This window comes from Passer domesticus, chromosome 16 (genome assembly GCF_036417665.1).
Source record: "Passer domesticus isolate bPasDom1 chromosome 16, bPasDom1.hap1, whole genome shotgun sequence".
In the NCBI taxonomy this organism is placed as follows: domain Eukaryota; kingdom Metazoa; phylum Chordata; class Aves; order Passeriformes; family Passeridae; genus Passer; species Passer domesticus.
In genome coordinates this window covers 8,634,753-8,658,718 of record NC_087489.1, presented here as the reverse complement: position 1 = coordinate 8,658,718, position 23,966 = coordinate 8,634,753, and the positions used below count along the sequence as shown (strand labels likewise).

Genomic DNA, 23,966 nt, shown 5'->3' with positions numbered 1-23,966 from the left:
AGGACATCAAGTTTGATGAGAATTTTCAGTGTATTAAATGACAGTGAAGCAAGTGGTAGGAAGATTGTGGAGATGTAAAAGCACAGTCTAGGTTGGTGCTGGCTTTGTAGGTGTTTTTGACATTTTTCTTCAAAAACAATTTGAGGATGTTGAGTCATTTTAATTCCTGGGTTATATTTAAAAAAAAAAAGGAGGAGGGAGTAGGTAGGAGCACAGTGAAAAAGCCTGAATTTAAGAAGACAACCAAACCCAGCAGTTTTCATCTGTCTTGATTTGTAAAGAAATGCACTAATTTGAGGGATTATAAGTGATCAGTCTCTCTGACTGTAAAGAAGTGGTTTTTTTATCTTGGCTGGTATCACTGGATTATCTTCTCTTACAAAGCACTGCAGTACATAAGTGCCTGAAGGAGCAGTATTCAGGTTTTGTTTTGTTTTGTTTTTTTCTGGAGGAAAAAAGACTTAATGGAGGTGGACAGATGCAAAGAGGATGTTAAACGTGTTTAAAATTTGGACGAGCTATTTCTAAAGGGGATATTACTCTCCAAGTTGCTGCACACATTAAAAGTTTTCACTTGCTCTTCCACATAATTCTTCCTGTTTTAGAAATTAGAGGATGTCCCAAGGTTTTCATTTTACCATGTGTTCTTTTTAACTAATTCATTATATGATCATATGAGGTATGAACCTGACATTCTGCTGGTGGAAAATGAAGCCCGGAATGTGTGTGTGGGGGTGTTGTATCACTATGGTGAATTTCTGAAGTTAACCAGTTCAAACTCATTTAAAATCAGAAGGGAAAACTTACATATCTTGCCATTTGGGTAGCACGGTTGCCAGATAACCTGCAGCTGAAGGGCTCTGAGAGTTTGATGTTCATGATGTGTGATCAAGATTGACGTTGTTCATATGCTGCTCAGAAACCTGGAACATGCAGGTTTTGCAGAAAAAAATGTGTGAGTTACTCATGGGTAGCACCGAGGCTGTCTGGGGAGCTGTTGGTTACTGAACCTGCCTGGGTTGTTGCTGGGGATCCTTGCAGATAAGACATCAGGAGAGTTTTCCTGATCTTGTCATGTTTTCCTGGTTTGTCTCCAAAAGCAGGTGGTTGTTCTGTGATTTCCACTCCAATCCAGCAGAGCTGCTCTGCAGAGCTCCTTGGTTTAATAACGTGTCTGATTTCATTTATGAGCCTGAACTTTGGTAGCATTGTTCCACATGGTTACATCACAGGGCCAGAAGTCTCAAAGGCTTCAGCTGAATGTTTTGAGATGGTTTTGCCAAGTATAATCAAGAGAAAGAGAATTTTAATTTTCATCAGAAAATGAGGTGGTTAGTTTGCCTCCTTGTTTTTTCATTAAAAAAAAAAGAAAACTTTCAGATTGACTCCCTTAAAGGGTGACTTCCACATTTCAGAATAGCACATTTGAAGGCTTTTTTATATGTCTAAGTTTGGCTTTTCCTGTTTACCCTGTGGCATCTGAAACTGTTTATAGAAGCAATTCCTATGAAGCTTCCAGTCCAAGTGATTACGTGGTACACAGAGCCCTTTTCTTTTGGGCAAACCAGCTAATAGGTTATTTTTAGTTAGTGGTTTATTGGAGCCAATAATTTATCCTTGCACTGAATGTTAAGAAATACATTTTACACAGTGGTCAACTTTCCCAGGAAGAAGTTAAAAGTATTCAGTTTGGTGTGGAATTTTCATACATGGTAAAAGAAGATTTAGGGGAGAATGGATGCAATGTTAAATGAGATATAATAACTTTGCTTTTCTCTTTTCCACAATCCTTTACTGTCCAGCTGTCACAAGACTTCTATATTCATACAAATATTGCTAAACCCCTGCTTCATTTTCTGTGTGCAGAGCTGACTGAAGGAAAATGTTTTTGATTTCTGATTTAGAAGTTAAAATACTTTTGCTTAAAATTAATTTTAGTACAAGTTTAGGAGGGAAAAATGTTTCTCACAGTACAAGTCAGAATGGACATAAATCTGTGTTCTTGCTTATAAAGTGTGGCTCATTGATGGGTTTCTCTCTTCTTGTGTTACTTGCAGTTGTTGAAACCAAATAAATACTGATTATTGTTTGAAAACTCACCTTTGTTGTGTTGTGCATTTTTGTGTATTTGTATACCTTGGATGATAGTTTATTGCTTCTCTGTGCTTTATTTCATTGCTTGTTCATTAGCCTTAGTTTTTGCTTTAAGTGCAGAGGGTTTTTTGGAACCTGTGAAACTCTGGGAAGGTACTAATAAAGAATTCATCAAGCCAGGCCCCACTGGTTTATTTTTACTGTGTGCTAAAATACCATTAGTTCAAAGAATTGTAACCCAGAGATGCCTTTGGGGCAGTTTGAATCGGTTTGGGATGTTCAGGGGTAAAAAAAAGAACCTGTGTCTGTCTAGGCAGGAATTCTGCTATCGACCTGTAGAGCTGGATTCCTGGTAACAGTTTCTAACAGGAAATACTGATAAATTCATTTTTTCCTGTGAATTTTTCCTATCTTGAGTTTCTGGCATTTTGTTGTCCTGCTTTAAAATGACAACAGCAACAGATGAGCAGCACCTGAAGGAAAGCTGGGAGCATTGTTATCCCAGATGAACAGCATCAACTCACTTGGGAAAGATATCAGTCTGCCATCAAAGCAAATCAAACATCCAGCTTGTGGCACAAGAGCAGAATTTCCTTTGATAGCTGATAAAAAAGTAAGGTTTGGGATTGTTCACATTTTGAAACCTTGGTGTGGTTTTACTTGAGTGCTTTGTTGTCACCCAGATCACAGCGCATTGTATTCGGACACAGTGTAAACTGTGACTTGTTATTTGTAGCTGCATTAAAAAAGTGGGGTTTTTTAATATCCCTGAAGGTTTCCATCAGACTCTTTTCTGCTGGAAATGAAAAAGCCTTTAGGGCATAGAGTGCTTTGAATATGAATTTGTTTATTTTATGCCATATTTGCTTCTGGTTTTGCCGCCTTGCATTTCAAGAAGAGCAACCTGCTCAGTATGTCATTCCCATATTCAGTCAAGGCACGTGCTAAAGTTTGTACAATAATTTATAATGTACAGTGATATTGATGACACAGTCTTTATTTGTATTTAGCTTTGTCATTGATCCTCAGGGCAGTGTCTGGAATATTGTTTTCCATTTGGCTGTTGCTGCAGTGTAGGCGAGGGCCGGACACATCATGTTTTCCTTTTGAATTATGGGAGATTTTTAGACTGTAATGACTGTCAGGTGTAATCGAACAGATTTGTACAAATATTTGAACCTCCTTTCTTGCTAAATAGAGAGTGACAGGAATCCTTTTTTCCATCTTTTGTAAAGCACTTTGAGATCAAGTACTGACAGTCCAATATTAAATAAACCACCACGGACAGATCTCGAGATCTGAACCTGTGACATAAACTTTCAAGAAAATTAGTGGAATGAAGTTTGAAGTTTCCTTAAAGGTGGAAGTGTATGTGTTCAGAATGGTGCTTCTCCAAGAGAAATGTGGATATTTGTGCTGCACTGTGCTTCTTTCTCCCGACGGACTCTGTAGCGAGCGAGCCCTGCAACGTCACTCCAGCACACACAGACATTTGGGTGGGGAGGCTGGTTTTAAAAACAAAACACCAACCCATCAACCAGAAAGACCAAAAGCCTGGCATCCCTGTGCTGCTGCGTTCCCTGCCACTGACAGAAGATGAGCTGCGAGTGCTGGGGCGCTGCCTTTGCGAGGCCGTTTTTAAAGCCGCCAGCTGGTGCTCGTTCACGTGGGTGAGATTCGTTTCCTGTGTTCCCCAGGGCCTGGCACCAGCTCGAATCCTTCAAGGGGTGAAAGTGATGGCAAAGTGGAAGCACCATCTCCCCCGCTGCCTTCAGCACACCTTGCCACTCAGAGCCCCACCAGGATCTGCTCTTCTGGTGAAATGTCACCAGAAACTGGGATAAAAGGAGAGGTGCCTTCCTCAACCCAGGTAAGATTGAGGGGGGAAAGGGAGAAATACAAAGAATTTTAAATGCAAAGGTGTCTGTTTGGTCAAATCCTCCCTGGTTAGTATTTTGAAAGATCTAATACCTTATACTTTAATCTGTGAGCTTTTTTGTAAAAAATACAGGTTGTTTTAAAACTAGAAGTCTGTTGAGGGTCAGGACTAGTGTTGTCCCAATTTTAGTCTTTCTGTGTTACCTCAACAGAATTTCTGTTCAAAAACCTCTGGGGTTTTTAAAATATGAATGCCCTTTTTACTGTGAATCCCTTCATTTGCACGACATTGCACACTAGCATGTAAAAATGTCATGAGACCTCAGGTACCCATTGCTCACTTCTGTTGTTGTGCATTTGGGTTTCTGCTAACTGTCTGAGTTCAGATAGAAGTGGGCTGGCTCTCTCTGTTACAGAAGTCAGAAGTTTGACCTAAAATCCATAGCTTTCTGCAGCATTTCTTGTTCTTAATATTTTTGAATGGTACTCTATTAAACAAATGGGTGGAAAACAGATTTTGCTTTGCCATCCCCATAGAGCAAAGTGAGCTGGTCTGCACAGACCTGCCGGGGCTGCAGCAGGCCTCTGCCTCATACAGGGCTGCCATCTGCCACAGGCTGGCATATTGCAAAGGATTTATAAGGAAAAAAAAGATAAAATCAGCTTTTATTTAGAATTTGGATCAGCAGTGCCAGAGGGCATTGCAGAAGGGGAGCTATGCAGAAGGTGTTTGTGTTCTACAGGCTTTTCTGTGTGGAAAGGAAAAGTACCTGTGGAGGGCTAAGGGAGAATTTTCCAGTTCTGTTGTATCAACTAAGAATATCCAGTCCAGCATTTCCCACTGGCCTGAGTGGGAGCCACGGATGTTTAGTGAGACTGGAAATTGAGTAGTTATCCAAGGCTTAAACAGGGATGTTGATTACTGTCTTCAAAACACCAAATGATAAGGTGTCTTGAGGCAAGATAAAGGCCCAGTTCACTGCTCTGGCAGTGAAAGCTTTGTAAAGGCACTTTGAGTTGTTAGGTCAAATGGCTGAGCCTCCCTTAGAGCAGGGATGAAGGCAGTGGCAGCGATGGGAGTCAGAGCTCTGCCTGCAGGACAGCTTCTTGTAAATGCCTGCCCTAACTTCTCTGTGCTTTTCCTTTCCAGGCTGCCTTTGATGGATTGCTGGCACTTTGGCAGTTTGATAACTCTGACTCAGGTAAGCAGAGAGAAAAATCCATCTTTAAACTGTGGTTATTTTATACCAGAAGAGGCTGATCCGTGCGTGTGTACCCGTGGTCCTGTTGCAGATTCCAGTTTCCTGAGATCTGAGGACACGGACATCGCCTCCGATGGGACCTCCCTGGATTCAGCCCTGGCCAAGAGGCTGACCTGTGGCTTCTGCAGGAGGGTGTTCCAGCGAGCTGAGGAGCTGAAGGAGCACATCCACGAGCACGCCTTCTCCATGCTGCTCCCGCTCGACTGCTCCCGGCCCGGCCTCGCTGCCGGCCAGCTCGGCCGCTTCCAGTGCTCCCAGTGCCCCGCCAGCTTCACTCTGAAATCCAACATGGAGCGGCACGAGAAGACCATCCACTTCCACTGTAAGAAGATGCAGTGTCCTAGCTGTGCCAAGCTGTTCCGTGACAAGACAGACTTAAAGCGGCACCTTCTGTCGGTGCACTCGAGCGAGCGCGCCTTTGCGTGTCTCTGCTGTGGCAAGGGCTTCGGCACGCAGAAGAACCTCAGTAGCCACCTGAAAATGTGTTACCTGGGCTCTGCCCACCTGCCTGGGCTGCAGCTTTTGGACAGTGTAGGGCCGAGCGAGGATCCTGAGGATGTGTAGCTGCTGTTGTTGTATGTGAGACGCTTCCTTGAAGTAGGAAAAGCAAATTGTGCCGTGGTTCTCGTGCTGCAAATAAATGTTCCGCAGGTGTAATTTCATAGAGTGGCTCCCCAAAGCTGATCAGTTGGTGCTGTGCTGGTTCCAGATGCTGTGTCACTGCAGTCTTGTGGCAGTTTTTGTGCAAAGATAACTTTTTTGGGTCCATAAAACGGGCACTTCAGCTGTTTTATTGGAGTGCTCGTTCTGTGTTCTGACACTACCTTGAACTGCTTTATCAGTTGATCTCAAAGTGCTTTATAAAAGAAATGGGGATGTTTTCCTCCAATTCCTCTGGAAAATAACATCCCTCAGGTTGTTGAAAGTGCTAGCAATAGAATTAATAATAGAATTCAATTCTGAGTTCTGCTCTAGTGCTCTGTCCATTAGACCATTTGGGCATTCCAGGGGTTTTCACTGGAAACTCAGGAGTCATGGAAGCACAGGGCTGTTGTTTGTAAAGTGGTTTTCTATATCTTTCAAAGGAGCAAAATATACTGCTTGTTCATATGTGCAGTAGGGTATGTAACTTGGGCTTGACAGTTGTTGCAAGGCTTGCATCTTTTACTGATACTATATTTCAGTACTTTCAGGGCTTTTTTAAAATAACATGCTGGAGTTTGGCTGTGGTTTTCAGGGATTCTGTACATTTTTGTGACTCTTTTGGTTTATACACTGTAATTAAGTTAGCCAGGCTGAGTGTGGTGGTGTTGAAACAGAGGAAGGAGGCTTTACATAAATTTAATTGTAACTTGGGGTGTGCATACAGAATCAGTAATGGCTGTTCCTGGTGGGCAGAAATCTGTAATTCCTGTTTCGTTCTATGAAATTCACTTATTTTTTTAAAAAATTAAATACTTCTGTGTCTATTGCTATGTATTTACATACAAAACCAGATTATGGTAACTGTGAAATGAAAGTAGCATAATTAAGAGCAGTGCTTCCCAGCTGCTCTGTGTGCAGCACAGCTTGTCAGCATGTGGGGTTTCTTTCCTCAGTGTGAGAGACAGCTGAGGAGAAAAAAACCCAACTTCTACAAATGTTCTCTGGAGTTCTTCAGGGAAGTTCTTTCTCATTATACTGTTGCATCTCAGGGAGACAAAAAATGAGCAATACTTGGTTGTTCACAATGTGGACTTAGTGAGGAGCTTCTTCCTCAGCCCTTTCCTGTGGAAAGGTGAATGAGAGCCCACCAGGTCCTGCTGCCCTTGGGCTTGTGGAGAAGGAGCAGGAGCTCTGCTCACCTGCTCCTGCTGGGAGTCAGAGCTTTGGGGACACGGCTCCGTGCCACGCCAGGGCTGGGAAGCTGGAGTTTCCCTGCTTGGCTTAGCTCTCACCCTTCATTTGAGCAGGCTGCAGGCAGAACTGAGGATAAGTTCCTATGTAATCACTGTAGTACACTTTAATCATTTGGGTTTGGATGTTATGCTTTTTGCAAAGTCAGGTTGATTTTTTCCTCCCTCGTTCCCATTGACATGTTTGGCATGGGAGATCTCAGCTGCCTGTGAATGTGTGCAGCTTTTAGTGTCAGCTTCCCTTGTGACAGATGTCAGAGTAATTGCCTCATGATTTATTTTGCTCTTAAATAATCAGCTAGTGAGAAAGGGGAGCGCTGAGCCAGAAAACAAAGTTGTAACCCGATGAATCTTATCTCGAAATTTGGGAGCAGCAGGGAAGAATTTGCCTGACTTGGGAAAGTAAGATGCCAGCAAAAGCCATTTCAGCAGACTTTAAAAGGTTTCATTACATAATAATAGTTAATGAGGTTTCATGTTTGCCGATTTTTCTTGTATTTTAGAATTTAATTCAACAGGGAATTCTTTTTCTGCTGTCTCTAATAGAGGTTTTAGTATTTTCCCTGGCCTGTGCATCAGAGTGCTTCCTGACTTCACCACTGGGAATTTCCAGTGCTTCCCTTCAGGATCAGGACAAGGTTTTTTAAGTTGTTAGAACTGAAGGGTATAACAGGGCATACCTTTATTGGGTTTTTGTATGGCAGGTGTTAGGAGTAGGATTTTACTGTTAGGAAATGGCATGGGAAGCTGATGGGAGGTGTGGGTCTGACAGTGAAATTGCACCTGCCTATTTATAACCTTAAATATAAAGAGGATTTAGCAGAAAAGAATTCTCCTGAAGTTTTTGAAGTCTTTCTAATCACCCAAAGAATGTAGTATTTCAGTGATTATTTACTAGATGACAGTTTACAGAGTTACTCCAGAGCAGCTCCATCAGGCATCACCAGTGCTTTTCCTTTACTCTCAGGGATGTAGGAGCCTGTGTCCTTTAACAGCCTCAGTGAAATAAGTTACTTCAGATGACAATAACAAAGATTTTTTCCCAACCATTATTGTGTTGGTTTGAAAAACACACATTTCCATAAATATTTTAGTGGCATTAAGTGCACAGATTTTTACTGTGTCACTGTTTTTATTTCTTTCTCCGTTTCTTGGTGCTGTATCCAGGACTCTTTACCCATGGTGCTGCTGTTTATCACCTTGATGATCATGTAAAAAATGATTTCTTAGGACCTTAATGCTGCTATAAAATATTGTCATTTAGACAAAGATGATTCTCATACCAAAGCTGGTATTTGTGCATTAAATAGATGTACTGTGGGTGCGTATATTTTACAGGACTGTGAAAATGTTAATGCTGCAATATGCAGTTCTTTTTCCGACCATGTTGCTGTTTTTGAGGTGTTTCCTTTTGCAGATACCAGAACTAAATATGTGGCTATTTGGTGCAAAAAGAGTTTTCAATAAAACTATAGCTGCAAACAGTGTTCTGTGAGTATTTTTAAGTACAGAAGCTGAAAATATTGGTTTTGAGTGATTTAAGCTGAATGCAGGCATGAGGGATCTTGGACAGAGTGAGGAATAGGCTGTTGGGAATCCATGGATGTGTTGGAAGCAGGTGGAGGAGCCTGCTGGGGTGCAGCTGATGCTCCCAGTGTTGGGTGTTGCCTTTTCAGCTTTGCAGCAGCTCAGTCCTGAAGGGAAGGGAGAGGTGAGCAGGAAAGGGGAGCAGGCACTGGTCACTGAGGGAACAGCAGGATCAGCTACAGCCCAGTGATGTAGGAATAGAGGATTTTGTGGGTTTCTCTCCTTAGAGCACTTTCCCGGGATCTGATTGCTGTCAGGATCTCCAGTCAGCATTTCCCTGTGTCTCTGCAGTGTGTGTGGTGTGGAGCAGAACTGGAAAATGAGGGTTTGTGTCCCTTCTTGACTCCCCATGCTCAGTTTACTGCTTGCTCACCTTGTCTGCACATAGTGACAGGGTTGTTACAAGTGTGTGTGTGTGGCCTGTCACCAAAATCAAGTGGTTACAAAATCAGACTGGAAATGAATTTATAATAAATAGCTTTGCATGATAAAATTGCTACCTGCTGTAGGAAAACGTGGGCTCCTTGCCTCTGAGTGTATAGATGAGGGAGTGTTAAACCCTAGGAGAAAATAAAAAAAATCTTTTCCTGTAATAAAAGACAAAGAATTTTCATATTATGGTTGTTAAAAAAAATAAAAGTAGGAAAGTCTCCTCCACAGACTGTTTCCTTTACCAGGAGCCATTTACAAATACATAAGTTACAGTGATTAACCAGAACTTGCTTTATTTTTTCCGTCCTCCTTGTTATGTAAATATGTTGCTTTGAGAAATAACAATAAGTAGGAGAACAGTATGTGAAAATTAACACGTTAAAAGAAAGCAAGAGAATGAAGGAGAAACAGGAGAAATCATCTCTTGGTCAGTCATTTCCAAACTTGTAGTGGGTGGGTGGTGCCCTCAGGGAGCAGCAGTAGTCAGTTTTTTCACCTGCTGTATTTTGTGTGTGGCACTGTCACTGTGTCACTGGATAACGTAGAGAATGGTGGTTGGAACTCTCCTGTTTCCTCTGGGCCATCCTCAGTCTCTTCTCCTTCACCAAAATGCTCCTGGGGTGTGTGATGGTGTTCTTGCATCACCCCATAAATAACACTGGCACTGTTTGGGTGCCACCTTTGTGGACTTCTGTTTCTGGCTCCTTGCTTCTTGTAGCAGTGATACTGTTAGGATTTCAGATCTTGATATTTAGGGTAACCCTTTGTAATAAATCAGAACTCTAGCAGGTTGACAGCCCTCTTCATTTTCCCTTTAGCAAGCAATGTCTGTAACAGGCTGTTGCTAAATGTTTGTGTGTCAACTCGTTCAAAAGCTGCTCTGATGGAGGTACTCAATCTCTTAGCTGTAATAATATATGGGCAGTAATACTGTACAAGGATTAAAAGTATATAGATGGTTAAGGGGTAAGAGTGTGATTTCACAGTGAACTAATTTAACAGTGAAATAGTCAACGAGAAGACAGTTTTGAGGTGTTCTGAGATTAATCTGTATGTTCTGCTTTCTCTCTTGCAGTCAACGAGTTCACAGTGATCAGGAAGAAGTTCAAGTGCCCGTACTGCAGCTTTTCTGCCATGCACCAGTGCATCCTGAAGAGACACATGCGGTCCCACACGGGGGAGAGGCCCTATCCCTGCGAGATCTGTGGGAAGAAGTTCACCCGCCGGGAGCACATGAAGCGTCACACCTTGGTAAGGGCACTGCTGGCCAGCAGCCCTCTGCTCAGGGTAAAGAGAGCAGGAGCTCACCTCTTGAAGTCTGGATTTTGTTTGCCACTCAGGGTTCATCTGAAGGCTTCTCCTGTATCTTTTTCCCCTGCCTTTCCAAGGCCTCGTGGCTGGTTGCCTGTTCATCCTCCTCTCGTTCTCCAAGCTCAGCTAGAAGCTTTCCAAGGTTTTGGGTGGATGTTAGCAAAAAATTCTTCACTGAAAGGGTTGTTCAGCCCTGGCACAGGCTGTCCAGGACAATAGGGGAGTCACCATCCCTGGAAGGATTTAACAAATATGTAAATGTGGCTTTTGGGGACATGATTTAATGGTGGACTTGGCAGTGCTGGGGGAACAATTGGACTTGATCTTAGAGGCCTTTCCCAGTCTTAACAATTCTGTAATTCTATGACTTGGTGCAGAAAGCTTTAAAACACATTGCTCAGCAAGAACTTGAGGCAAAGCTACTCTGTTCTGGCCATGCTTTGTTGTCCAAGATGCTGTTACACCTTGTTAAGAGGCTCCTCAGCTCTGACTGCAAGGCTGGGGCTGGTGTCTGGCTCTTCACAGCTTCTTCAGAAACAGAATCTTAAGCTGAACTCTGATTATTTTTCTTTTCAGGGTAGAAATTATTTGCCATCCTGAAGAGCTTCTCAAAGCTTGGTGTAGAGGTGGTGTTGTGGCAGAGCAGGTAGTTTCTAGGCAGTAATTCCAGCAGCAGGCCTGGCACACCACTGACGATGCCCCGGGATCCTGGAGCCCTGTGTGGCAATTTTCCCCAGTGCCCCCTCATCTCCTTCCCTTCCTTCACTGCTCCCATGTCTGTTTGGATGAGTGCCCAGCCATCTGCTTGGGCACTGCCTGCTCCCTGAGATGTCCCTTCCTTCTTCCCTTGAGGTGCTGGAGGTCGGGAGGCAGATCCCAGCGTGGGCTCAGTCCTGCTGCAAGCACATAGGTTTTGAGATCTGGTACTGGTTTTGCAGCAGGGAACACCTTGTCCTGCCAGCTGGTTGCCTGCAGCATTTTATTCCTGAGAATTTTCCCTTTTTAAATTTTTTTTTCCATAAGTTTAGGATGTTGTCAGCATATTTCCCCTTCTCTTCCTTGAAATATTGGCATTTAATCAGTTAGACTATCATATTTCTAATGGCACTGTCCAGTTCTGAGGGCCAAATGCTGTTTCTGTGTTTAATACTAATTTGGCTGTAAAGGGAAGATTAATTTCTATTCAGTTGTATCCAGGAATATGGCTCACTTTGAATCTGCTGACTGAACTGTCAGCATTGGAAAAGAGGGAGAGAGGTGATTTTAGTTTTTTAGAGTTTTTTAGAGAAATGCAGCCTGCTCTAGTGGAAGATGTCCCTGCCCATGGCAGGGGGTCAGAACTAGATCAGCTTTTAGGTCCTTTCCAACCCAAACCATTCTGTGATAATTGCAAATTGGTTTAGTACCTGTTTAATAATTTCTTTTTATATGACTCTTTTAGCCCTTATTCTGCACCCCTGACCACCTTCTGTTCTCCTATTCAGCTTTTGATGCCTGAAAATCATTCTTGTACGAGTTGAAAGTGAGTGATACCTATAGATCCTGCTGGATGACTCTGAACAGCCCTGTCCAACTGCTTTTAAAAAAGTAATAAAATTTAATGCCTTTGCTTGATGCAGTAGAAGAATGTGATGGGGACTGGTTTGGGGCAGGGAAACCTGCAGCCAGAGCACATCAGAGGCACTCACAGGCTTTGAACACGGCTGGGACTGGTGCAGCACAGAGCCTGAGCCAGTGTCCTGCAGTAGTGAGGGCTGAGGGGCTGCAGTGGGTCAATTTGTGCTCTTCCCAAAGAGCTTTAGCTCAGCTGGGTGTTCCAGAGTGCAGGGCTGTGCAGTCAGGTGTGGGAGCTGGTGATCCCATGCTGAGGCAGGAGCAGGGAGCAGGCATCCAGGCAGCTGCTTTAAAATAAAAGGAAGGACTTTAATCAGCAAAAGCTTTCCCACAGGCTTTTGTGAGCATAAAAGGAAGAAATGAGTTTAAAAGGATTAGGGACTGGTAATATGTACCTGAGGCTCTGGTGGCTGCTGGGCTGCTCAGAACAACCTCAAACCACTGGCACTGGATCCTTGTGTGCTTCTACACCACTTCCTAAAGTCTCTCCTGAGGATCAGTGCATCGAGTGCCTGTGCTGTCCCCATGTGGTGTTAATCTATAAAAGAATAAAGAAAAAAATATAAACCAAAAATACATATTTATAATACATACCGGGTAGCCCTGAAGCAGTCAGGCACTTGTACTAGAAGATTGTCATGGGTCTCTTCCAACTAAACTTTTCTATATATAAATAAAATCAATATGTATTTTACATGTAGATGTGTAAGTGGAAGTACCTGGTGAGGCTCCTTGTGGTGAAGTTTGGGAGTTCTCTCTGCTCTGCTTTCCTTTGGCAGAGGAGCAGGTGGATGGTTTGACAAGCTCCTTGCCTTCCATGCAGGGCAAAATTGGCCAGAGACAGATTTCACTTTTAAACAGGTGTTTTGTGCTTCTCAAAGTATGCATTTTTGCTCATTGGATTGTGCAGTTTGCCTCTGGAAATGAATTCTTTTATCCTGCAGAGCATTTTCCTTGCTTCCTTTACTGGCCACATATTCTGTGATAGCTTCATATGCCCAGGATTCTTGCAGCATGAGTTATGGAAGATAAACATTTTTGTCAAACTAAAGTAGTCAGAAATAAGGTGAGAAGAGCATTCAGATGCATTTTTTGGGAGATACAGGAGAAATTCCAGGTGCTCCTGTTCATTGGTTCTGGGCAGCAGCAGGATCAGGAGGGAGACCACTAAATCACCATGACATTAACACTGGTTTGATCAGGGTTGATCTTCTCTGAACAGAACTGATGCTTGTGCATTGTTTCTTTATTTATTTTTAACATTTTCCTCTTGGTGGTGGATGTGACACAACTATTGCACCCCAGAAAAACAGAAGGAAAAAGGAAGAAAAAAAATGATGGTAGCAGTTTGTCTCTTACTTCTGAGTGTGATGATGAGCAGGCAGTCCCAAAGGATTTTCCATTGTGGTCATCCTTGCAGGGTTGAATTGATCGTGGTGGGTTTGGGTTCATGGTGGAAGCCAGTTGTGATCTCAGGTAGCCGTTGTGGATTTGCCTTTGCAAGGACGCGGGAGCAGCTCTCCTTCCATCTCCGTTGGCACTCACCTCTGTGGTCTTTCTTCTTCTCCAGGTCCACAGCAAAGATAAAAAATACGTCTGCAAGGTTTGCAACCGGGTGTTCATGTCAGCAGCCAGCGTGGGGATCAAGCACGGCTCGCGCCGGCACGGCGTCTGCGCCGACTGCTCCGGCCGCGGCATGGCCGGGCACCTGGACCACAACGGGGGAGAGGGCTCCCCGGAGGAGTGCTACCCTGGGGAGGGGCAGTACATGGAAGATCCAGATGACATCAAAGTGGAAGGAGACGAGGAGATGGGAGATGACGACGACATCAAGTGGAAGGATGACGTGGGGATGTCACAGGATGATGTGATTTTAGATGATGACAAAGATGTCGACTCCCCGCAGGAGCAGGACAACTCTGGGGAGAATGACAAGGATTTTACCTGGATTTCTTAGGGATTATTTTTTGTTTGGGTTTTTTTTTTTCTTTTTTGTTTCGCTCTGTTGTTTGTAGGGGGAGGGAGGGTGGGGAGGAAGGAGTATGTTGGAAAAACTAAGTAGCCTTGTTGTCGTCCATGTGTGCAAAATAACTCTTGTGTTTTCTAAACAAGTCCTTCTCTGTTCCACTCAGACACTGTCTTAGCAGGGTCGCTTCCAGCGGCACGACTGACTTCGCCTTCCCCCTTTTCCCTTTCCCCCTGTGACCCCCTGCCCGTGGCCACCCCTTCAGCCAAGTCAGCCAGGCTGCCCAAGAGGGAGATGGAGTGTCTGCAGGGGTGGGGAGGCTGGTGAAGCATGAATTCTCCTCCCCTTCCCACTCCAAACTGAGCACCGGGCGGGTCTTTGTGTCCAAAGCAGGTTTGTTGGTTGGTTGGGTTTTTTTGAACACCTTGTCTGTGCTAAAACCCCAGCAGCAGTGGAATTTCAAGCTAAGGTTGTGAAAGCGGATGGATGGATGTGTTGGAGGGCTTCCCCTGATGATACAGGCCTTTTGCAAAGTTATTTAAAAAGTTTTAATTATTTTTTATGGAGCCAAATAGATCAAAAGGCAAGTCAGACTACAGCCTTACAAATACTTCTCTTGGATTCTTAGCTTCCAAAAGAATCACCATCAAAAAAGGATTGTGACTTTTCTTGGACCTACTGGCATCTTACCACATCCTGTCTTCCAGCCTTGGTCATCCTCAGGCACTGAAACACATTTGTGCTTCTGGAAGCACCTTTTGCTCTAGAGGACACAATTCTGTACCTGTCATTCTTCTCCTCAAATATCTTCACTCTTCTCCCTTTGCTCAGCTGCCTTTTTCACAAATATATGCAAACTGTAGCAAAACCAAGGCGTTCAGCCAAGTGCAGGATGAGCTGGGAATGGCGAGAAGCCGAGGTGAGGAGATCCCAGCAGGGTGGAATCTTGCTGCTCCCATCCCGTGGACTTCTGTGGGGCCAGGATTTCACCTGGGTACCTTGTTCTTCCTTGCCAATCTCAACATTCTCGTTGATCATGGGTAGGTCTAACACCTACTTAATTCATGACAAAAACTTTCAGCTTTAGTTGCACCAGTTCCATGTAAATTTTCCAATAAACCATTTTTTCTTTAAATAAGAACCAGGTTTCTCTCCCAGTGTCTCCTCAGACTCTGTGGGGGCTGTTCCAGATAGTTGGATTCTCCCTGTTCATATTGGCCACTGTTGCCTTCTTTCAGCTACACCTAAATAACAGCAACAGCATGTGTTGGAATTGTCTTATACCTGAGAAACAGCTTGTTCTACCTTCACCTCTTTGCTTCTGGTGCTTTTTAAAATAAATTTTAAAAAAATGCTGAAGACCTCACTCCATCCTTGCCATCAAGCAATTTTTTATGATGTCTGTGACTGTGGTACCTTGAAACCTGCCACGAAAGACAACCCATTGCCAGAAGCCAAATGACTCAAGGTGCTATTTTCCTTCCTGCAGGCCTGGTGGTCCGTGAGGAAAAGCGTGGTTCCACCCAGCAAAGGAATTAAAAGTATATTGTACAATAAACCCCCATAAAGCAAATAACCTGAAAGGATTTAAGCCACTTGGTGCCAGGATTTCCTGGAGCATGGTGGGAGCCTGGATCCTGGCACCTGCAGGAGCTGGGCTCTCTCTCCCTTCCCTCCTTCCAGTTGCATTCTGATTTTATGGCATTCACTCCCTTTCTGCTCCTCAGTTCCTTGCAGACATTCACCACCTTTTCTCTGCATCCATCACCCCAGTTCACCATTGCTTCCCTTGGGAGCCTCCAGGCTCCTGCCCTGTGCAGCTGGGGGTGTTCAGTGCTGTGGGAACCCGGGTCATTCCTAAAATCCTCGGTGTGGCTCAGTGGGGCTCAGCACTGCTGCTGCTGCCCCTTGGACTGAGGAGTTAGTGGCATTGTTGCTTTAGGCAGTGAACATGGATAAACCTCTTTTTTAAATAAGGAAGAGCAGAGCAGGCCATGTAAGAACATTTTTCTTAACTTGTAAAAATCTCATTTCGCATTTTAGCTTTTCCTTCTCCTCCCCTATTTAAAAGGTGTAAAAACACACCCAGTATGTCACAATTGGACCTTTATATACCCTTCTCCAATGGTTTTGGGGGGTGAAAGAGTAAGGAGGCTGTTCCCTTGTCCTGATTTTGGCCCCCCCAGGGTGTGGGCTATTTATTGTCATTTACCCTGTAAATACAGAGGGGTTAGGGGGTGCCTGAAGTCCTGAATGTGCAGCCTCACCTGTTGCATGTAGACAAATACATACAGTACTTAAAGATTTATCTTTAGCTTTGCTTTTTATATGTAAAAATCTATTTTAAAGAGAATTTTAAAGCCCAAACAGTTCAAACCCCTGGGTTTGTGTCACATTCCCTTGGCCCATCCCCTCTAATGCTGGTGTGTGCATCCACCTGAGGAGGAGCAGGTGTGGGCCAAGCCCTCCTCTTCCTCCCTGCCCTTGGGTGACTCAGTTTTATTATCAGAATTATGGAGTGCTGAGCTTTGTTCACAATCCCCTTGGAAATATTTTATTCTTTTCTTTCCTTGTTTTTATTAAAGGTGGGCAGAGAGCCAGGTAGCGCTCAGGAGTGTTTCCAAATTGTGTCACTTTGAGGCTCTTTGAACTGAGGATGCAAAAAATAAAGCAAAAAAAAAAGGGAGGGAAAAATGGAAAATCCACATAAAAACTAACTTTGCCCATATCATAACCTTGCACGTGCTTCTGTCCCACTAACACACACCATGTACCAAATAAAACCCTCCTAACACCTGATGTCTACTGAAGTGCTTTGTTCTGGTGGAGGTGTGCAGAGTTGGAAACACAGGGATTCATCTTTAACCTTCCATGCTCCGACTTGGGTTTGAAAAACAGGAATTTGGGCGTGTTTTTTATGCTGAAACTTTATAAACTTCATCAGTCACTGCAGGTGGTCGCATCCCTCCAGCTTCTCTCCGGGGTCTCTCGGATATACTGCCTATGCAAACTTCTGCTCTTGGAGATTTAAACAAAACCCCACTAATTCTGCCTGTTCTGCATCTCGTCTTTGTATTCCCTTCAGGGCTTTGTATACTTCACTGAGGTTCCCTTTTTTTAATTTTTTCTAAATATATATATATGTGTGTGTATATATATACAGACTTAGTTCCACAACAATAACTCCCTTAGAGGTAAAACATGGATATACTCCTTCTTGAGAACTTGCAGTTCATTTTTTAAAGCATTTGTACATGTAAATGTTCCTCCTTGAATTCCTTGATTACCCTCATTTTTTATTTTAAATCTTGAGTGCCAGGAGTAGAGAAAATGGGGCAGAGGGCATGGTCCTGTCTGAGCCCTCTGGAAAACATCCCAGGGATCCATGGACTTGGAGAACATCTTAAAGGATGGAGACAAACAAGGTCCTTGTGTTGATTTCGGATTTCCAGAAATATTCTTGAAATCATGAATTCCCCAGTGTTGTGGTTTTTAAGGTCACCCCAAAGCCTCACAGCTGCAGAGCAGCTTTTTGGGGGGAGCAGAGGGGGACTTCTAATGAAGGTTTGCAAAGTGATTGTCTTTTTTTTTTTTTTATCAAAAATCAGTTTTTTGGACAACAAAATGAGTAATTTTTGTCCGGAAGGAAACCCACTCCAGCATTACTTCCCCTTTTGTTTCCTCTCCCCACTCCTGCCTTTACACAATCCATTTCCCCCAAGCAAAGCTGTGGCTTTGGGGTGGGTGGCTGTGTTTTGGGGCTGTCCCTGAGCACCTCCCCTCAAAGCTCCCCCTTTTGCACATCACCCTTGAGGAAAGAAACTCCATGAAAACAATGCAAAAACTGGAATTTTTTGCAATATTCTGAAAGATAATCTAATTTTCGCTCATTCTGTGACACGTGTGACTCCTACAAAAGCCATAATTAATGGTTCCTTTGATTTTGTAGATCCCGAGTCGTGTTTTGAATTTCAACCTTTTTTTTTTAGTCCCCCTAGTCAGAGTGCTGTGTGTATGCTTTCATATATATTTATTTTTCAACGTGCTTTAAACCTGTCTACAAAAATAAAGCTGAACAAACACAAAAAGGATGGTGTTTGAAGATTGTTGATTTTTTTTTTTGCTGGGAATATTCTATATTATACTGACTTTATATTAATTATTATAAACCTGTGTTTGTATTGAAGATGTGTTTAATATTTTGGGGAGGTTGAGGAGATTTCATAACCAGAAGTCAGTGGGAGAACATGCTGTGTTGTACTGATTTTCTGTCAATGTAGTTCAGGTAAATCTGATTTTATTTTCTAGTTGCTGCCCAGTTCCTCACCTGCCGGGGGCTGCCCCTCGGATAGAACCTTTGTGATGGGATTTAGCTTAGACATACCTGCAAGAATCAATCAGTTCAATAAATTGGGAAATTGCTGCTACAATTTTGTCTGCTTTTTCTTTTTTTTTTTTAATACATAAATATTATTATTTTCCTCTTTGCCCTGTATGGAAGGATGGGGCAGCATGGGGACCAGCAGGGAGCCCTGCTCACCCCCAGGCTGGGGGTGCTGCTCCCTCCACCTTCCCCTTCCCCATCCCAAACAGGCACCTGTGGCTCATTCCTTTCCTCCCTGCTGCCTGTTGGTGGCAATTTTCTTATTTTTGGGGCATTATCTGAAATTACAGTAACTCCCAGGAGGCTGCACAGGGTGATGCCACCCCTGGGGGATGTGGGATGCAGGAGGGGGGTGACAGCAGTGGGTCTGGGGGTGCCCAGGGGCCCGGGGTTCCCACCCTGCCTGTCTTTAACAGTAACTAAAGAACAGGATTCATTAAAAAAAAAAATCCAAGTATTTATTTTTTTTTCTTTTGGACCTGATACATCACATCCCTGGAGGGGACAAGTGGGGGCACAGCACCAGCCTGACCCACGGGGCCAAAGCAGTGTCCCACCCTGCAAGGGGGGACCCTGCAATGGGGGGTCCCTGGTGCAAAGGGAACCTTCCCACAGGGCAGGAGGGTGGCAGGGCCACCACCCCCTGTCCCCTCCCTGCACGGGGAGAGGAGCAGGGTGGCAGGGCCACCACCCCCTGTCCCCTCCCTGCATGGGGAGAGGAGCAGGGTGGCACGGCCTGGCCAAACCCGAGCTGCTGCCTGGGCTGGAGAGTGACAGGACAACAGGGGAGAAAGGGTTTTGAGGGGAAAATGGGGTTTTTTTTGGGTGAAAAGGGGGTTTAAAGTGAATGAAACCCCTTGAAGCCCGGCCAGGGCTGGAGGCACCCTGCTGCCGCGGCCCGCGCGCTCTCGTGCTGTGGGAGGGAGTAGGTAAAAATACCAATTTTCATATATTTTATTTAAAAAATAAAAACCACACGAAGGAAAAAAAAAAAAAAGAAGAAAAGTAAAGGAAAACAAAAAGACCCCTCTTTGTGCAGTTTGGCTTAGTGCAAATGGGCGCATTCCTGCAGGCACTTCCCGGGGCGTCGCCCCGGCGGGGGCTCCCCAAAACGAGAGAGAGAAATGACATTACAAAGAGTAAAAACCCCCCTGGGGGGGGCGAGGGGGGGCAGGCGCCCACCTCTGCCCTGGGCACTGGGGCTGCCCCCCGGGAGCAGGCGGGGGGCAGGAACAGACACCCCCTTTTGCGAGCCCCTGCCGGCCACAGGCACAGCTTATTTCAGCCAAGGGGGGGTCCCCAAACCGGAGCGGGGAGCCAGACACCCCCTGCCAGCCCCCCCGGCAAGGAGCGGGGTTGGATTGATGGATTTAGCTTATTTTCAAAGGGAAAACAAGGCGGGGGGGGGGACAAGCTCCGTGGCAGGGGGGCTGTGTGTGTGCATAAAGCTTTCGGGGGGCCGTTCCCTGAGTCCGGGGGGCGGCCGGGGGGGCGCGAAGGCACCTCGAGTGCAAAATGTGCAAGAAGGAGGGAGCGGCGGGCTCCGTCAGTCAGTCGAGGAAGCGCTGGCAGGCCTTCTTCCAGCGGCACGCCGTGCACCACATCTCCCGGTGCTCCATGCCGTACACCTTGCGGCACTTCTTGGCCTCCCCCCGCGGCCGCCTGCGGGCACAGCGACAGGTCACAAGCGGGGGACACGCGCGGGTGACAGGGGACAGGGTGGGGCACGACAGCGATGGCTCACCTGGGCACAGCTGGTGGCTTGGGTGGTGGCGGGGTGGGGACAGTGGGGGACACCGGTGGCCGTGGGGGGGTCCGGCAGCCCTGGAGAGAGAGGACACAACCCTCATCAGACAAGGTGATGAGGGAGGGCAGCAGCCCCACCTCCATCCCTGTCACCCTCCATCCCTGTCCCCACTCTATCTCTATGTACCTCCATCCCTGTGCCACACTATTCCTGTCACCCTCCAACCCTGTTCCCACTCCATCCCTGTCCCCACCCCATCCCCGTCCCCCATCCCTGTCCCCATTCCATCCCTGTCCCCACTCTATCCCTATGTCCTTCCATCCCTATCCCCACCCTATCTGTGTCCCACTCCATCCTTATCCCCACCCCATCCTTGTCCCCCATCCCTGTCCCCTCCATCCCTGTCCCATTCCATTCTTATCCCTCTTCCATCCCTGTCCCCATTCCATCCCTGTCCCCTCCATCCCTGTGCCCCTCCATTCCTATCCCCACTCCGTCCCTGTCCCACCCCATCCCTGTCCCCTCCACCCTGTCCCCACCTGGTACGCGTGGTCAGTGTGGACGTGGCAGCGGCCGGGGGGGCCCGGGGGGCTGCAGGGGGAGGCCAGGGCCAGGTCGAGGAGGGGCAGAGGAGCCTCGGGGCCGGGGAAGGCGGGAGGCACCGAGGAGGTGGGAGAGACCGGGGTGAGGCTGGAGAGCCCGTCCGTCAGCGCCTCCACGTCCACGTCCAGCTCGGTGTAGTAGAAATCCTCCTCGCCGTCGCTCTGCTCCAGGTCGGCTTTCCGGCTGCAGGGAGAGCAGAGGCTGGCTGGGACACTCCCCCCAGCACGGCAGGACCCTGCAGGGGGTACCAGGGGGTCTGGGGGTGTCCAGGGGTGCCCCATGTGCTTACCCAAGGTGCATGGTTCGGATGTGCTTCTGCATCCCTGAGGAGCTGCTGAGGACTTTGCCGCAGCTCTTCCACAAGCACTTGAACATCACCTTGGTGGAGTTCTGCAGGACAGAGGTGTCAGGCTGGCAGCCCCATCCCCATCCTCACCCTCATGCCCAGCCTCATCTCCAGCCCCATTGTCATCCCAGCCCAAATATCATCCTCATTGTCATCCCCAACTTACCCCCATCATCACCCACATCCCCAGACTCAGCTCTCATCCCTATCTCCAACCTCATCCTCTTCATTCCCACTCCAAATGCCATCCTCCTCATCTCCATCCTCACTACCACCATTCCCAAACTCACTCATGCACCAAACATCATCCCAACTGTCATCCCCATCCGTAACCTCATCCTCCTCTTCATCCCCACCCTCACCATTCCCAAAACCCAACCTCACCCCCATCACCATCCCCAGCTTCACCCCACCTTCCTCTTCCGTGGGGTGGGCTCTCCAAAGACGAAGTGGGTGCCATCGGGCTCCTCAGGGCCCTCATCCGGCAGCGGGCCAGGCAGGAAGGTGCTGGGGACGTGGCTGGAGAGGGGGGGTGAGGGGGTGGAGGGGGTGGATCGGTCGCTGGAGGGGTCCCAGCTCCAGTCCCCGCTGGCGTTGCTGCTGCTGCTGCAGCTGGAGGACATGGCAGGAGCCTCCTTCCAGACCTCGCTGCCAGGCTCTGGTGAGGAGGAGGAAGAGGAAGGTCAGGTCCTGGCGAGGGACACATGTCAGGGATGGGGGGGCCAGGGAGATGCTCTTACCTGGGGCATGAGTGGCCGGTGGGTGCCCGAGCACCAGCGGGCTGGCGGAGAGGCTGGTGAGCACCGCAGCTGCCATCACCTCGTCAATGCCCGCCCTGCCCGAGAGCCTCCTGCCAGGAGAGCACAGGGGGCTGTGTCAGCATGGACAGGCCCCCTGGGACCCTCTATCGCCTTCCCTCCCCCACTGGGGTGCAGTGGCCTGCACCCACCCCAGGGTGGTTGGTTTGTTGTGGCACAATGTCTCAGCGGTCCCACCATGCTGGTGGCATCACAGGTGGAAAGGCAGCCACAGGTGTCCCACACCCTGCAGCACCCCGAGATGCTGCTGTCCCCTCCAGGGATCATCCCAGCAGCTGGCTGGAGCTCCCCTGGGCACGGCACAGGCAGCAGAGCAGGCACAGGTGCAGGCAGGCTGCCAGAATGCCACTGCCTGTGCCATGCCAGGGGCAACCCTCCATGGGCAGCACCGTGCTGGAGGATACTGGCACCTGCACCCTGCCCAGGGACACAGGGATGGCTTGCCTAAGGCCAAACAGTTCCCTGAGGTAGAAAAAAAAACTATAAAAAATTTAGGCTTAAAAAAAAAAGCAAGAGGTCGAGAGCACCCGAAAGCATTTTGCAAAAGGACAACCTGGAGATGCTCCCAGCTGGAGCTGCCACAGCGGGACCCTGGCGTGGCCAACAGCGGCCAAAGTCCTCCTGCAGAAAAACCCCGGTGTGGGAGGGTGTCCCTACCTGTGCCGGGGCACGGGGATGCACTGCACGGCCGAGTGCAGCGCCAGGCAGCGCTCCAGCCCCGCGTCCAGCGCCCGCAGCACGGCCTCCTGGCTGCCCTCGGGTCCCAGCGGAGCCTGCGGGAGAGAGGCAGCGGGCAGCGGGCACCCCCGAGCCCGCGGGGATCCCCACGGCCCCCCGGGATGGGGAGCTGGGTTTGGGAGCTGGGTTTGGGGAGCTGGGTTTGGGAGCTGGGTTTGGGGAGCTGGGTTTGGGAGCTGGGTTTGGGAGCTGGGTTTGGGGAGCTGGGTTTGGGAGCTGGGTTTGGGGAGCTGGGTTTGGGGAGCTGGGTTTGGGAGCTGGGTTTGGGGAGCTGGATTTGGGGAGCTGCGTTTGGAGAGCAGGATTTGGGGAGCTGGGTTTGGGAGCTGGGTTTGGGGAGCTGGGTTTGGGGAGCTGGGTTTGGGAGCTGCGTTTGGGAGCTGGATCAGCGCCGCCAGGCTGGGCTGTGGGGGGACCCTGCCAGCCACTCCATGGGGTAAATCCCGAGTGGATCCCGCCAGGTCGCAGTGGGATCCAGCCAGGAGTTCCTCAGCACTCTCCAGGTCCCCCTGTGGTGCTGCTGCCAGCACCATCACCCACTGGCTGAGCATCAGCAGGGATCCAGCAGGGATCCAGCAGGGATCCAGCAGGGATCCAGCACGGATCTCCAGAGCCAGCAGACGACCTGACACCCTCCGGGCAACGCAGCTCGAAGGCGGCAGCACCCGCACCCCACACCCGGCAGAGATCCACACCTCATGGCTCCACATCCCAAGTTTACCCCGCTCGGAGCGGATCACCGGGGATCCAGCGGGTATCCCGGCGCCGGGAGCGCCCTCGTGCCTGCCAGGCCGAGCCCGGACACCGGCACCGAGCGGATCCCGCTCGGGGAGACCCCCGGGATCCCGCCCAAGCGGATCGCGCTGCCAGCGGATCCCGGCGGATCCCCGCGGGCGGGGCCGGGCGGATCCCGGCGGCGGGCGATCCCCGCGGGCAGCGATCCCGGGGAGCCGATCCCCGCGGCGGCGCGGCTGCCGCTGTGACCCGCCAGCCCCCGCCGCGCCCCGCCGCCGCAACCCCCCGCCTTCCCGCCCCACAAAGTTTATCCCACCGCGGCGCCATTTTACCGGCGGGGAAACTTTCGGGCGGGCCGCTGTCAGCTGTCACCGCCCCCCCGCCGCCTCCCCCGGATCCCACCCCGGTCTGCGCGGCCGCCCCCCCACCCGCGGTACCTTGGCGGCGGGCGGCGGCGGCGGGCGGCGGCGGCGGCGGGCGGGCATCAGGAGCGCGGGCGGGCGCGGGGGGTCCATGCGCGGAGCGGCCGCGGCCCGGCGGGGGGAGCGCGCTCCGC

The 23,966-nt window shown here is 48.2% G+C and overlaps 2 protein-coding genes across 8 annotated transcripts in view; one reads left to right on the top strand and one right to left on the bottom strand.

The window, feature by feature from the left end:
- ZBTB46 (zinc finger and BTB domain containing 46) overlaps positions 1–18,469 on the top strand; it is a 52,145-nt gene extending 33,676 nt beyond the window's left edge. For 6 of the 7 annotated variants that reach the window (XM_064391205.1, XM_064391206.1, XM_064391203.1 and 3 more), the window contains 5 exons: positions 3,792–3,964; positions 5,123–5,174; positions 5,266–5,556; positions 10,224–10,399; positions 13,644–18,469. In XM_064391205.1, the coding sequence (XP_064247275.1) occupies positions 3,792–3,964; positions 5,123–5,174; positions 5,266–5,556; positions 10,224–10,399; positions 13,644–14,030 (1,079 nt within the window). In that variant the 3' untranslated portion in view covers positions 14,031–18,469. The remainder of the gene's footprint in view (positions 1–3,791; positions 3,965–5,122; positions 5,175–5,265; positions 5,557–10,223; positions 10,400–13,643) is intronic. The other variant, XM_064391208.1, reaches the window with a different exon arrangement.
- A 403-nt stretch (positions 18,470–18,872) lies between these two features.
- SLC2A4RG (SLC2A4 regulator) lies at positions 18,873–23,966 on the bottom strand. The gene is made up of 8 exons (XM_064391243.1): positions 23,848–23,966; positions 22,595–22,710; positions 21,860–21,969; positions 21,533–21,777; positions 21,063–21,163; positions 20,710–20,956; positions 20,168–20,247; positions 18,873–20,085 (listed from the first exon to the last, which is right to left on the bottom strand). Exons 1-8 carry the CDS (start codon positions 23,923–23,925, stop codon positions 19,974–19,976), a joined length of 1,089 nt encoding a protein of 362 aa, XP_064247313.1. The 5' UTR covers positions 23,926–23,966; the 3' UTR covers positions 18,873–19,973.

Bases quoted from the DNA above. Each gene is read 5' to 3' on its own strand.
- SLC2A4RG (XM_064391243.1), bottom strand. From the start codon at position 23,925: ATGGACCCCCCGCGCCCGCCCGCGCTCCTGATGCCCGCCCGCCGCCGC. The intron at 20,248-20,709 runs GTGGGGACAGGG...CTCTCTCTCCAG, and splicing joins ACACTGACCACGCGTACCAG to GGCTGCCGGACCCCCCCACG. The intron at 20,086-20,167 runs GTGAGCCATCGC...CTGTGCCCGCAG, and splicing joins AAGCCACCAGCTGTGCCCAG to GCGGCCGCGGGGGGAGGCCA.